The sequence below is a fragment of the Cydia splendana genome, chromosome 3, assembly GCF_910591565.1.
Source record: "Cydia splendana chromosome 3, ilCydSple1.2, whole genome shotgun sequence".
NCBI lineage: Eukaryota > Metazoa > Arthropoda > Insecta > Lepidoptera > Tortricidae > Cydia > Cydia splendana.
The window spans coordinates 181,644-197,226 of NC_085962.1; the positions used below are offsets into that span (position 1 = coordinate 181,644).

The following is a 15,583-nucleotide window of genomic DNA, read 5'->3' on the forward strand; positions in this document are numbered from 1 at the left end:
GACCGGCTCTAATCTAAAGGCCCAGTCATGGGTCTCATAGCATGTTGTAGAGAGCCGAGTGGCAGTTTGTTCTTCTAGCTGTCCAAGGTATACGCAGCATTTTACGCCAACACTACTTCTCAAAAGTGTCAATACACACTTTTTGAGTTCCCTGTAACGCACCGCCGCGTTAAGTTCTGGACGTAAAGCGTCCACCACGTTTCCTGCCAAGCGATGATTCACCCAACTTTATATTCTTTTTCGGATGCATCTGCACCAAATACAAGGCGTGAAATATACACAGAATGATACCACAAATGCGTGTCATAAGGTGCGTTGTGAGAGGTGATCATCGAGCGCCAACAGGCTATAATTCACAATTATATGACCAAAACTATGACTAGTAACGTAATTATTTCAATAATAGGTATACTCATTCATGCCTCACTTTTTCACATTAACCGTTATCAAAATTTTACTGTAGTGTAATTAACAGCAAGTAAACATTATTAAAACACAATGAAAAACTTAAATAGCGTAAGAAAAACATTAATTACGATTTTATAAAAATACGTCACAATCGCTATCGCGCACGAAATTCAGCCAAATTACATGTGTCCACTCCCAGACGCACCTGCCGGGCTAGTAAGGGAACTGCCATACAAAGACGAATGCTATAGCATCTGCGTCACAGAAAGGGGGGCCAATTTGGAGACGTCACAGGATAATTTTTAACTTCGATAAAACTATGTAATATGGCAGTACGCATTATTTGACTCTGGTGACTTGTAGAGGAAAAGTTGGTGAATAATATTATACTGTGGTTAAGCGGATTGATAAGCATTTCAACGAAGAAATTTAAAAAGAATAACGGATGCAATAGCAGGCGCGTCACCAGGAGGAGTACAAAAACGGACGCTATGCAATCCGCGTCCGCGAACGTGTTACGGGTATATCTGCCGATATCCCTAAGAATGTTCTGCAAGATGCATTAATCGAATTTGTTTATAATATTGTGTACCTATGCGACGTGATATCGATTAACCTCGCATTGAAAAGCAATTTTCCTTTTCTTGGCGGGTAATATTCCCGACGGTGACGGTGTAGTGTTTGATAACCCTCTGATCTTGGCCGCTAAGTACGAACTACGAAGGCCTTTAGTAACTAGACTAGTTATAGTTAACTACAGTACCTACGACAACGTACTTTTACTTTTTCACTATGACCATAATTTCCGATTTGATTCGGTAAGGTTGATAAAATCAATCTATTCATGCTATAGTTGTGCATAATAGACAAGTATTGAACGTATGTAGATTATAGGAGTTATTAGTGTGGTATAGACTTCAGAGAGGCAAGAAAGCTACCTAAAGTGGCTTGCATGTATATTATCGTGATTTTTGTACAATTTTCCATCATCAATCCCAAGACCTAATATTAAAGAACGAGGTCCCGTAGGTTTTTTGTGTAATTTTTTCGAGATAATCACCTTTATTTATTTAATTATCCTACGTTTGACCAAAACCATTGGTTGCAGTTCATCTCCGAGCATGAACGAGTAATGTGATGGCCGTGCTGCGCTACCACCAGTTTAGGAAACCGATGTCCAGCTTGCGAGGTGACAAGATTGTGAGTACCTTTATGGACACTACCTTATCGAGTGCTCCCAATTAGACCGTAATAATAATCCTACTACCTATACTTACCTACACCATCTTATGAATTAGGAATTCGTTCATATTTGCAAATAACTAATTGACTATTCGCATAGTCAGGTAAGAGATTTCTTGTTGTAGAATCATATGTATAATCAGGTTTTGTTTACAGTGGCGCTGGCGTTGTCAATGGAGCGTCGTGAGCATCTGCGCCATCGCACTCGTCCTCTACAACGCCGCCGCCAATATCTGGCTGCTCCACCCCCCCTCCTGCCCCTCACACGCCACTCTACCCCCCACCGAACCCCCCACATGCGAGCCTTGTGACGCAGCCAACCCTAGCGTTGATGACGACCCTATTTCAAGAATAGACTTGAGACTTGGAAGATGGGATGGTTCAAGGTCATACAAAATGTTTGATTACGCTGCAGTTGGAGATTTATACGCAGAACTATCATCAGATCGACGCGTCTGCTTAGCAACTCAAAGCTCAATAGAGCGATTACACGAACTCCTCAGGATCGCAGCGCATTGGTCTGGACCTATATCAGTAGCAGTCTTTGTTGCTGGAGATGAGCTAAGACTGCTTAGAGCATTCGCTATGTGGCTGTTCCGTTGTCAACCAGAAATCTACATGAGAATGGCGTTACATGTAGTTACGCCTAGTGAGAGACCAGGAGTCCCAGGACATGCACCAAGCTGGGCGAGGGATTGCGAAGCGAAACCGCTTCCACCTTACGAAATCAAGTCAGATACAATGGCTTGGAGAGTTAGACATCCGTATCCTCAGAATCATTTAAGGAATTTAGCGAGAAAGAATTGTCAAACACCGTATGTGTTTCTGGTGGATGTAGATATAGTACCGTCTAAAGGAATGGCGGAGGCTTTAGATAAGTTTTTAGCGAAAGTTCCGAAATGCCCGCTCTGTGCGTACGTGGTGCCAACTTATGAGTTGGATTTGAGGGTGGCCAGTTTTCCGGCGAACAAGTCGGAGCTGTTGAGGCTGTCGAGGAAGAAGCTGGCGATACCGTTCCACAGGAAGGTGTTTATTTACAACCAGTACGCTTCTAATTTTACAAGGTGAGTTATTCTAGTAAAATAACCTTATGATTACTATTTTATTGTGTGTTTGTGTTAAGATGATTTCTGGACACTCTGGACCGATATGTAAAATAGCTTGGTTACGAAATGGTTGGGTTGGTCCCATATATGTTCCATCTGATGATGACACATCCCCCATCAGGCCATCATCTGACCTGATGGTCTGGATCTAATTATGGGGTTTTATTAAATCGAGAGCACTCTTCAAATGTTAAAGGCAGAATTACAATGTTATGTATATGTTTTTTTAAGTAACTCGTGCATTTACTTTCGGAAATCATATTTTATGAAAATGTAATTAACTGCCGGTAGTTGCCAATGACCATAAAATTATCCCATTTTTCTTTTTCTTTATGATAAGGATTATAATGTTTATGCATGAAGGGTGGAGTAAGCCCATCTTGACAATAACAATATCATCTTATCCTATCTTATCTTATGTTATGTTTAGATGGGAAGCGACGGGCGGCAACGAGAGCGAGCACACGCACGTCAGCCACAACGTGACCAACTTCGAGCTACTCTACGAGCCGTTTTACGTAGCGCCGGACACCGTGCCGGGGCACGACGAGAGGTTCCTGGGCTACGGGTTTACTAGGAATACGCAGGTGAGCTACGCTACGTGCCACGCGCGGACCGGGGCATGGTGAGCGGTATTTGAGTTATGGATTCACTAGATGGATATTTTTTTTACACAAATGTGGGTACTTAAGCAATAAAACATTCTTAGTCTGAACGCAATCCGACTATCACTCGCTATATTTGAAATGGCGGACACTTATTTAAATGTAAATAATGGAAAAAGTTGAATAGGTCTACAATAAGCTTAGTTCACATTGCTGCATGAATAGTTTTCTAATTTGGCGTGATGCCAGTAAGGTGGCCCCGATCCCTGTATCTACGGATATTTGCAACTTCTTCAAGTGAAAAGGGAGCGACCGCGTCTCTATACAAACGAATATTAATATTTTAGAAAATGGGAACAAACAAAATTTCAATCTTTGTCTAATTGATGTCATTTACCTAGCTATGACGGGCATTTCGCTCTCAGTGACCTTTTCCAATTAACATGGTGTTTGAATTTTCAGCGATAAAATGTAATTTTTGACAAAGTTATATCAATATGACCACTGGCCATTACACCAATATATCTCCATTTTCGTGATATGAAGCCATAAATTAGTCGCCATCGAGCTTCGTAATGGAATCGGAATATGAATGCGTTTCATTCCGGCTGCACTCGGGTCGAGATCGCCGCTAAAAATTATTTATTGTGGCCAATACTTAATCCGACACAGTTACAGAGTTGCATGCCGGATGTTGTATGAATTTTTAAAAGGCGGTTTGCAAATAACAATTCTATCAATTTCCATTACATTATTAAATGATAAAACGGGACTATTATAACGCGTAATTTTATAGACCTAAATACTTATATTAGTACGAGTGAAATGTTCAAAGCAAATTGAGAACTTCAAAAGCCACTCTCAAAGGTAATCCAAAAGATTCTAAATAACACCACATGCACACGTGACGTGACTGTTTGTATTAAGTACTTATTTTGATCGCTACATGACTCAAATTATACAACATAATGGACAGATCTCAAAGCAAGTCTTACTTAACGCTTTTTGTCCGAATAAAGTAAAGAATGAGGTCATCGGCTCTACAAAAAGTATATTTTAGTAGGGCGTCAAGTTGATGCAACTTTATTAAAATTGACTACTTACACTGGATAGTTTAGAATACCTACTCGGAATAGCCGCGGTGTGGTGAATATCGGCTTCAGAATTTCATCCACCAGATTAGACTATTGAAAGTATTGAAACTAAGTAATAGTTGTATATAACTTGTCCATAACAAGTTATACGATCAAGCGATCCACGATTTAGAATGTTTTTAGACACCCTTTCAGATGTGAGTTTCCCAGAAGAAACCTAAACACACTGTTGGCTGTGGGGTCTGTATTTGTTCCTTAGCACTGTGTATCCTTGTAAAGGATAGGCAAGCAACGTCACTTCACTGAGGTTGTGACCGTGTAGGCTTGCCACTACATATTATTGTATTTATATACTTTTTATTAGCTTATAAATTTTAATTTATTAAACAGTCCCACCACAATGAAAACGTACGGCCTAAAATCTTTAAATTTGAAAAATACATTATTTAATCAATACTTAGAGCTCCACTAAGTATTTTTTTATTCAACCAAAATGATGATGATTCGGTGCGCCCGCTGTCTGCTGTGACTCGCAGCCCGGGTGCGGGTGAAGGGCGCCAGCGACGCCGACGTTCGGTTCAAGTTTAAAAATAAAACGTTTCAGCTGTTCCGCTGATTATTGAATGTCGTTCGTCACGAGTCGAGCGTGGGCTCAATTTGATCTGTTTTGCATAGATATCGAGATGAATACTTACACCATATGGACCCCAGAGCCAGAAGAAAAACTTAACAGTTTGTTACATTCATATTCAAATTTTTAACCCAATTTCTATACAGCAGCAGAAGAGGCTAAACGGATGAGGTGTTCAGAAAGATCTGCACACGGTCATATTCTCTTATTAACTAACACGCTGTATAGTAGTCCTCTACTTAAAATATTAGTATTTTGAAATAAAAAGAAAACAGTGCGTGATGATATTATGAAACAGAGTTAATTAGCTCTGTCATATCTTATTGGCATTGGATTAAATTAAACGTCTAGATTTCTCACTAGAAATGTATCTGTTGATAATTTAGCAGAACATTTAGTATTTATAATTAAACAACCAAAATAATTTTAATGAAGGTCATTGAACATTAACTTTTAGATTTATTTCGTTTAGTAGTAGGCATCTGTAATAATACTGGAAAAGCAAGTCATTCCTGCCCCAGACAAAGTAAGTAAGCGAGTTATACTTAATAGTTTTATAATGTAGGTACTAAAATGGTAAGATTTTTTTTCTATAGGTTCCTACAGTGTAAAGGTACCGAAAAATGGGGCGAGTAGGGATTACGAGGGCAGTTGGGTTATGAATGGGGTGAGGAGGGATGACAGAGAGGTGAGTTGGTTTTTACAGGCTACTGCTACGTAAATTGTATATTCTAATAACAATAAATCAAGCTATTATAATGTTCATAATCCCAAAGTGTCGATCCAATAATTTTCAAAACTCACCTTAGTAGGAAATCCCTCCTGACCTAGGGCTAGGCGTAGTAGGCTACGGGGTGAGCTGGGATTTCTTACTATTTCGTGTTTATCTCTAAAGTTATGAAATGAAACAACAAATTATCATTATACATCCGGAACACTTTTTTTGTATAAAAATCAATGTGCCACATATAAAAATAAACTTTTATCCAGGTTTGAACTTCGATTTCATCCCTATTCACCCCATCTTAGGGTACTAAATGGAGCTCCCTCTGGTGGACCATATGTCCGTGCTGCTATACCAGGATACCTGTTTCCTTATTGTGAGTTTACAGCGTATGAATAAGTTGATATACATTTCAGTATCAGTCATTGACGGGATGTATAAAGTATTTTGTTTTATTAGGTTATGGGCTCACCAGTCTCACCACGCCTCTAGGTACTGGAAGCTAATAAAAGAAAAATGTTACCTACTACAAAACACATAAACTGGTCAGTTTCAGCAATTTACATAGTCTATGATTCATCTGATCTGGCCTTATATCACTTTCCTATTTTTTCTATGAGTCTGCCTAAAGGTCACCGCCGGGTCGTGACCATGGGCCAGAGCGTGAGAAATTGCCTATCTCGGTCAACTCGACCAATCCGTGCCACTAGGAGAGTACTGGCGCCAGTTGAGGACTAGCTACTTGACACACTACTTGTCAATTAATTGTTGAAGATGATCTGGATTTTTGTCATGCTGTGCCTGTTTTTGGGGAATGTCGGTGAGTTGAGTTTTGGATTCTATTGTGTAGTGTGTAAGGTTGAGATTTGAGTGCTTCCTGGTCGAATGCAAGATGACCAGGACTTTCGTACCTGTTATTGGGGAGTGTGGGTGAGTGGAGTCATGGATTCTATTTTGAAATGGAAAAGTTTGAGATATGACTGATACGAGCTATTCAAAAGAGCTTGTTGCTTTACTAATCTTTAGTGCCTAGAACCCATGATCCTGTTCTAGCAAGAGAACTTGGATATACTCATACTCATACTCATACTCATTCTTTATTGGTAATAGGTAATTACATGTCAGCTTACATAACTAGTACAAATAACATTAAAAATTAAAATTAAATACATTAGCTACTTGCGTAGATTTCTATTATTATCATTAATATTTCGCAGTCAGAAATTCTTCTATATTATAGAACGACCGCTCAACAAGCCAAGCTTTAAGTTTATTTAAAAAAAATAACAAACTAGGTGCGTCTGTTATTACTGTTGGTAGATTATTATACAGAGAGGGGCCCATGACGTGTATAGTTTTTGCCGTCTTTGCTAAGCTACGGGGCACTGCTGCTAGTTTGTGCCCGTATCGTGTAATACGGTCGCTATTGTCACCCCGCCTGTGGTATACGTGAACGAACGCTGTGCTTGTTTTTGGACAGTGTGTGTATATGAGTGCAATTTTGGATTGTATGTTGTGATAAATAAAGGTGACAATTGTGTGCTTGGAACGCATGAACCTGGTCTAAAGCGAGAACTATTGTGCTGCTATGCCCATTTATTGGGAAGTATGTGTTTAGGTTAGGATTCTACCACGGATTTAAACAATTAAAGGATAAGGTTGAGATTTCAGTGAGTCAATCCTGGTTTAAGCATAGCATAGTAGGTCATTAGTAGGTCATACCTATGTCATTGTACAAAGTCTAATTCTTTTTTAAATTTTTAGAACTCCAAGAAACCAGTGACAACATAGAAACTCTAAAAGAGGAGGATCTCCAAAATGTAGAGCTGGAACCCCTGGAAGCGGTGTGCCCTGAGCTCAGCGGACAGATTATAGGTAGGTACATATATGTTATATCCTTTTATTGACACAATTATTTTCAGGTTACGCTGCCACAATCTGTATTTTTAAAATCTGTTACCAACTAAAAGACGGAATTGAAAAATAAAATTCTAGATTGAGCTGCGGTTGTCGATGAAAATGTTTCATTGACACACTAGTTTTCTATTTACGCGTATTGATTAAATTCGTAAGTTACAGATGTGTGTCAATTTACTTGAGCACCTGTTTCAAGTGACCTCGGTATTAGGAGAGTTGAAACAGACGGGATTGATGCTAAAAATGTTTTTAAATGGTTTTAAGTACAATATGGCGTTTCTAATAAAGATTGTAAATAATGCTTATTAAATTTGCTGTCAGATGATATAGTCTTCGCAAATCTAGGTTCTAATACAAAATACAACAGAGTTATGACCATAAAAGTAAAAATTGTTACAATTCTCCTGTCCCTCCAACAGCCAAATAGATCGGAAATTTTGCATATATAGGTACATATTATGAATGAGAGTACAATAATTTAGTACTAATGAGCTGATCTGATGACGGAGGCAAAAGAAAGTTTGAAGAGCTCTTCGGTGCCTTCTACTTAGTATCTACCCCTCAAGATTGGGCTAGTATTGATGAGTCCAATTCTTTGTGGGCGTTAGGTATATACAGTCGGCATTAAGAAAGTGTGCATACAAATGTCATCTTTGGCAGGAACCTACTGTTCTGAACATAGTTTTGTTGTTGTTAAGTTGTATGCTAATAAATAAATTATAGGCTAAAATATACCATTTTTTATTTTTATTTGTTGGTAGGTGGAAGGGCCAGTTCCATCACTAGGCATCCTTATCAGGTGTCAATGGTTCTGAATGGGAACTCCTTTTGCGGAGGGTTTATCATCAGCCAAGATTATATTATGACTGCAGCACACTGTGTTAACAAGTAAGTTCAAGTCATCTATTTCGAATTAATTCAAATTCAAAGACGCTGTCTTCTTTAGTGTTGAGAACTTAAAGTTATACCTAGATTTATTTTTGCATGAATTAAGTAGTAACACAGAAGTGTTCGAAAATCTTCACAAACTCCTAACAATAGTAATCCTTCCAGCACGGATCCGTCGGCCATCCGTCTCCGTGCCGGATCGACCCGGCGCGACTCCGGCGGGCGCGTCGTGCCCGTCGCCAGCGTCTCCGTGCACCCGCAGTACGGCCGACCGACGTTCGACCACGACATAGCCGTGCTGAGACTGGCACAGCCGCTAGCTTGGAGCGCGGCGATCCGACCGATACGGCTGCCGGCAAGGGGGCAGGCTGTTCCTTTAGTAAGGCTCACTGTTACTGGGTGGGGTCTTACTGCCGTAAGTATATCTCTTATAAAATGGGTATTAACTATTATATTATATTATTATGGGTAGCAAAGGAACACAAAAGATATACATAGATAAGTATCACAGAAAAGATACAAGGAGACTAATCTGATAATGTTATAGATGGTTATATTCCTCTAAATAATTAATTAAATAATTAGTTAGTTTTGTTACATTATACTTACCTTAAAAGACGTCGGCGTCGTGTCGTGTGCTATTTTGGTTAATATTTACTATTTATTTATTTAATAAAAAGGCTCTAGTAATCTCAACTTGGTATATTTGTTCCAGCCTCGGGGCCGTCGCATTCCGCGTATTATGATGGAGGCCAACGTCCCAGTGGTCCCGCACTGGCTGTGCCAACTCTCGTACGGAGCCTCTTTGACCAACAACATGTTCTGCGGAGGGCACTTCCTCATTGGAGGGGTGTCTTCCTGTCAGGTATGATTTGAAGATAATATATATATATATATATTTGTATAAATATATATTTGGAAACTGATGATCACCTATTCTGATGATGGATCTTTTGTCTTGTGATAGTTCTTATATGGTCACAATTGCCCATGGATTCTCGACGAGTAAATTTACTCACCAGGGCAAAAGGGAGTGCTTAGAAGAATATTGTGATGAATAGGAACAATAAATTCCAGTAAATCATGGAAAAAAAAAATCGTGTCTGGGTATGGCCCGGGTCTAGCCTGGATCCACGCTAAGATTCGGATCCGGTATGGACAGTAAAGGACAGTGTGAAAACGCTCTAAAACCCAGCCTATAAATTAATATTTTGGTTTTTCAGGGTGACTCCGGCGGCCCAGCCGTATTTCAAGGCGTCGCGTATGGCGTTGTCTCTTTCGCACGCGGCTGCGCTCTCCCTCTCTCTCCAACTGTGTTCTCGAACATCGCCGCACTTAGAGACTGGGTTACCACTACCACTGGACTTTAGACTTCATCCCATCGCAATAAGGATAATTTTACAACAAACAAATAGACTTAGCTGAACATGGTCATAAGTTCTTCAATAGGGTATTTTACTATGTACTAACAACAACTATAAATTTCACTGTGCAACAATTTAGTGAACTAATATAACTATTAATTATACAACTATTTATACATCTAAGTTCGCCAGAAACGAAGTACTTATCTATGACCCTTTCGGGTTAAAGGCTCGTTGATGTCGTTTTATTCTATAGTCTGTACAATGAGAAAATATTTCATAATGAATATTATAGTTTACTAAATTGTTGCATAATGAAGATTATAGTTGTTCAAATAGCAATTACTTCAGTTCAGAAGTGTCATAATAGAATATCTATTTATTTAACATAAAAATATGCCATTATAGTTTAATTCGTGAATATGAAGCCTTAATCCAAAGATTAAAGTAGACGAGTAGAAAAAGTTTATTTCCATAAGATATCGATTTCAATTAGAATAAAATACTAAAGGGGTCAATTAGTAAAAGGATCGAAAAAAGTAAAATACCCTATGGCGAATATTAGTTAGGGATCGCGATGGCACCTTAAAGCTAAAATGACTCAACTCCAGGTTGTTTTACATGGAATTGTAAACTTAATTGTTCAGATCTTAAAATAGATAACCGTGTGACTGTGTTAGCGGATCTCGGTCATTCAACGTCTGTGATACAATCTTTAAATACATTGTACTGGTTTTCTTTCAGACCTGGCAACGATTTGTTTTCGTACGTTTTTAAATAAATATTGGAATTTGAAGTTGTTTTCTTTAGCGTTTTAATTGACATATGGATAGTCCTAATGAGTTTAGAAAAGTGTTGAAAGTTATATGTTACGACAGTTGCTAATCGTCACTTACAAAAACAACTTTTAGGTATCTTGTACTATCATTGACAAAGACAAAATGTACAACGACATACGTACATGTAGGCTAAAGCGCCTTTCCTAAAATGACAGCTGTAACTTAAGGGTTAGAGCCCCGGCCACTGAACACTTTTCCCAGTAAACAAAAGGAAAAGCCGGTGACAGCGCTTAGGGCTTTTAACCCTTTAGTTGCCTCGAGGGCGCACTTTCCCCTCCCCGATTGACTATGTTCAAAACGACATTAAAATGTCTGTTCAAAATCAAAATGTGTGTGGATGTACACTGTGGTGTACTTTGTTTGTAAACAAGAAAATACCTAAAGTAGGTACTTAAATGCAGTGTTGTGTTTGTAAGGTCGTCGAGGCTCTTACACATTGTATACTTACTTATACGTTTCAGAGAAAATACCTATTGTAAGAAAGATTTTCTGTAAATCTAGATTTTTAAGAAATTATAATAGTTAAGAATATCTAAAAACATCCAGTAATTGTTACTACTTATAGAGACCCATACCACATACCACATACCAAACAATGAAATTGACGTAATCGCAACCTGCAGGTACACCACGCAACCAAAACGTCGTAAGCGCCGTAAAATCATGGCGCTTACGCGTTTATAGTTAGACCAAGAACAGTCTGCAGCAATTTTGATAGCCCACGCAGTGCAAGTGTTATTTATACGTCATAATTTCATAGACGTTTGACGTTTAAAATTACACTTGCACTGCGTGGGCTATAAAAATCACTGCAGACTTTTCTTGGTCTAACTCTAGGTCACGAGCTTCACACGTCCGCTTCTATGGTTTGTTGTCAAAACAACAACAACTTATGGTGCAAAATACTGGTTCTCTGTGCTGGTTCTATACGTAGTAATAATTGTAGGCACCCAACATTGAATATTGCAACCGCAACCTACAATATATTCTTGGCAAAGAAATGTGTCGTACGTTTATTGTTGTTTCATATTTCAATAAATGAGATCAGTAGCGAAGAGTATCTTATACCTACATGATTTATAAATAATTTCAACTTTTCAAAATAACTGTTGCGTATGGTCAGCATCATATATTATCACATATTTTCTAGTAACGCCGGACTCTCTCTGCTATCTTGTTGCTAAGAGGGATAGCAACACACTTAATCTTAACCCCTATCTGTAGAGATAATGACAAAGTAGCTAAATATATCGCAACATACTTTTACATAATCAATAAAATATTGGAAACAATAATATAATGTCAATAAACACAAAACATAAGTAATAAATGCCTGCCTAAGCAGGCGTGGCTCACTCCGCGATTTCGTCGCTTTGCTACAGGTAGCTAAAAGTACATCCGTTCGGCCCCAATTTTGGGGTTTTCCATAAGCCGCGCGTGGCGCTGTCGCCACCTAGCGGCCATATCTGTGCTGATCGTAACAGACGCGTTTTGTTAGAGTGAGTCTTCTGTACCTAGTACTATTATTTATTCAGTGGCCTAAGTAAAAAAATGACTACTTTCAATTATTCCACAGTAAACATTCATGTTGTGATATAACTGATTACATAACCTCCCCTTTCTTCTTCCAGGTGTACGAAATGTTTCTAATCGGCTACCAGTTCCGAGTTCTGTCCCCGATCTTCACCATCCACTGGGGCCTACAAGCCAGGAGGACCAGACCCTTGTGGCGAGAAAAACAAAACGAAAAGAACAGAAAACACTTCGAGACCTTCAAGAGGGAACTCTTCGCGAGGTACCGGAGAGACCCACTGCATTTGTTGAGGAGGCCTCCGGCCTCGAAGAAGGCATAGGCTTCGCTAGGCCGGACAGTGAGGCCCGGCCTTATAATAAGTGTTCTTGTGGTACTGGGATGTGTTTAATGTGACAGTTTAGTGAATTATAAATGCGGGATTTTTTAGGAGGTCTCTGGCCTCTAAAAAGCCAAAGGCCTCGCTAGGTCTTATGATTAGTGTGGTTGTGGTACTGTTTAGATGTGTTCAACAGTGAAGTGCTAAAGTGGATTGCTTTGTTAAATAGTGAGGATATTTTGTTTATGTAATTGGAAGTGCTAGAAGACAAATCCCTGAAAAATGTTGAACCCTAAAACCATAACTGAATACTTGTTTTAAAACCGCATTGAATAAAAAATAAAAGGTACAGTTATCAGCAAAAGTAGCTAAGCGGACGAGGCAGTCAAAATAATATTGGCACCTATACCTACCTACAAACGCCCTTACAATGGTGCTCTGAACATTTTTCTTAACAACTGCCGCTGACTGTACCTTTTATCAATCTTAAAATAACTGGACAAAGAGGCAAAAATAAACCCTACCTGACTAAGCTGTTAGCCTCTATAAAAAGTTCGTTATTTTGGTACCTAGCTAAACTGTCAGCACTTTACAATTTGCAGCAGCGACTTCAAACCATCAGCTAACTTGTCTTGTTGTTGTTGTAACGGTTGGTCAACATTTTTAAGCGTTATGTAACTGTCAATTTTGTTTGAATGTATACGGATTGTAGAAAACGACCAATATTTAAACGAGGTTGTTCTGATTAAATAGTTACAAAAGATATTTGTAATTCGTTACAATATTAGTTTAAAAATTGTTGTGTTAGTCAGTACCTATACTTCTCTGATATTCTGATAGAGATAAACCATTTTAATGCTGCGCGCCCCCGACGCTCACATTAATAGTAAGGAAAGGACGCTTAGCACTAGGATTGTCGTATATTGATCCGCCTGTTCCTATCTCTATCGCACGTGCATATTTATATTGCTATGTCCCGCTCGCAAAGTATCATTAACCGCCGTCATCATGGGCGGGAGAGCAAATTAAATACGCGCGAGCGATAGAGATACAAACAGGCTGGTCAATGTACACAATTCCTCGTGCTAAGTGTCTTTTCTTTATTCTTAAGGACGCAACGCACAGAATTATTGACTTTTGCTTTAAAAATACTTTAGATATAGAGTATAAGTGGTGTAAAGGAGCGCAGTGTAAATATGGTTTATCGCTAGAGTTAGACTAAAACAAGTCTGCAACGATTTTGATAGCACACACAAGCTTGCACAAGTGTGATTTTAAACGTCTAACTTATATGAAATGATGACGATGACGTATATAACACTTGCATTGCGTATGCTATCAAAATCGTTGCAAACTTAGTCTTAGTCTAAATCTGCCTATATAAAGTTCAAGCTTATTAATATTAGCGCCATCTATATCGTGTATATTATTTACGTTTCGATGTTACACGCTTTGGTTGTTGATCACTGCAAACATATGTAACATTGTACCTACAATAGTGTTTACTGTCAATTGTTGTCAAATTATGTTAAGTTTTATACATATCGTTCATGCAATATTGTTCTGCACGTCAAATGTGAACTACCATTTACAACACATTAGCAGACATCGGATTTTAGGGGGCAAAATATAATTACAGGCAATAAGGGAGTTCCTATGAAGATAATATCAATTATCGATATTTTCCCATGTACCTACTAGTGACCAGTTTTTTTTGTCAGTGCGTTTATTTTTGTAACTATATTTACAAGTAAAATTGCACTATGACTGTGACCTTGTAAATGCTTCTTAATGCGGTGTCTGTTAGACTGCGAGCCACGAACAGATTTTCATGACCAATCGCCTCCCGGGCGATAACTCGTATATTGGTTAATGGCTATGCATGGTGATCCCTCATGGACGTCAGCTGGCGCTTCGTTGATGAGTTGAGGAATGGCAGCCACCGAAACATGTAAAAAGATTAAATAAATTTTGTCATCGCCTCCCGTTTGATACTTTGTCAGAAGATAGTTTAGATGTTATTATAAATAAAAACAACCGTCAGCCGGTTGTATAGCGGTGGAAAGACCGTCAGCTACTTGCATAAACGTGTAAAAAATAAGCGCTGTACCTTTTTATTATAGTAATAACTAAATCATGAAACTTTGCATGTAGGATTTCATCTGGCATTTCAATAAACGCCTTATGGATTTGCGGACATGATCAACTGACGGTCTTTCCACCACGATACAACCGGCTGACTATTATTTTAATTCATAATAGCATCTAAACTATCATCTGACACAGTATCAAGCGGGAGCAGTTGCTCCTGCTCCTGGCCCGCGGTCTATGTGTAGTCATTGAAAATTTAAATTAGTCTCTTAAAAAATAAAATAAACGCGAATGGAGCCATTATTTTTTTTGTATGGGAAAAATATCGATAAATGATTTTATCGATATAGGCACTCGATACCTACCTGTTAATAAATTTTGTAGGTACCTACCCTAAAAATTTTAGGCTAAAATCCGATGTTAGTCAATATGTAGACCATACGAATCTTTTACTACTCGTATGGAATCCCGAAATCGAAAAAAAAAGCATTGTAAGTGTGGTCTGATATAACTACATAAATCATGCTGTATTCATATTTAATCCACCAATTGTATTAATTATTATGAATGTAATGTATGAATCTGAGTATTTTAGCTGTTAGGCTGTTACACGAAACTGTTTTAATTAAGTATTTGTTACCATTTTAAGGCTTCATTAATTTAGTGTTTCAAATTGTTTAGGTTGGTACTAAGTGATACAAAAATAGGGTACCTAAGTGAAGTAGGGTAAACGTAAGTATAAGCGCACAGGGTTCATACTTTATTTTAAAATCTAATAAATAAGAGTCTTTAGAACTATTTTATACTGTGATTTTGTTGGCATA

General features: G+C 38.4%; 2 protein-coding genes across 2 annotated transcripts; both read left to right on the forward strand.

The window, feature by feature from the left end:
- Window positions 1–1,505: 1,505 nt before the first annotated feature.
- On the forward strand, window positions 1,506–14,927 carry LOC134806415 (beta-1,4-glucuronyltransferase 1-like). The gene is made up of 4 exons (XM_063779681.1): window positions 1,506–1,608; window positions 1,807–2,714; window positions 3,187–3,343; window positions 12,450–14,927. The coding sequence occupies exons 1-4, from the start codon at window positions 1,546–1,548 to the stop codon at window positions 12,669–12,671; spliced, it is 1,350 nt and encodes a 449-aa protein (XP_063635751.1). The 5' UTR covers window positions 1,506–1,545; the 3' UTR covers window positions 12,672–14,927.
- Window positions 5,968–10,041, forward strand: LOC134806434 (trypsin alpha-like). Its single transcript, XM_063779713.1, has 6 exons — window positions 5,968–6,630; window positions 7,575–7,685; window positions 8,489–8,615; window positions 8,781–9,030; window positions 9,331–9,480; window positions 9,839–10,041. Exons 1-6 carry the CDS (start codon window positions 6,585–6,587, stop codon window positions 9,983–9,985), a joined length of 831 nt encoding a protein of 276 aa, XP_063635783.1. The 5' UTR covers window positions 5,968–6,584; the 3' UTR covers window positions 9,986–10,041.
- Window positions 14,928–15,583: the final 656 nt, after the last annotated feature.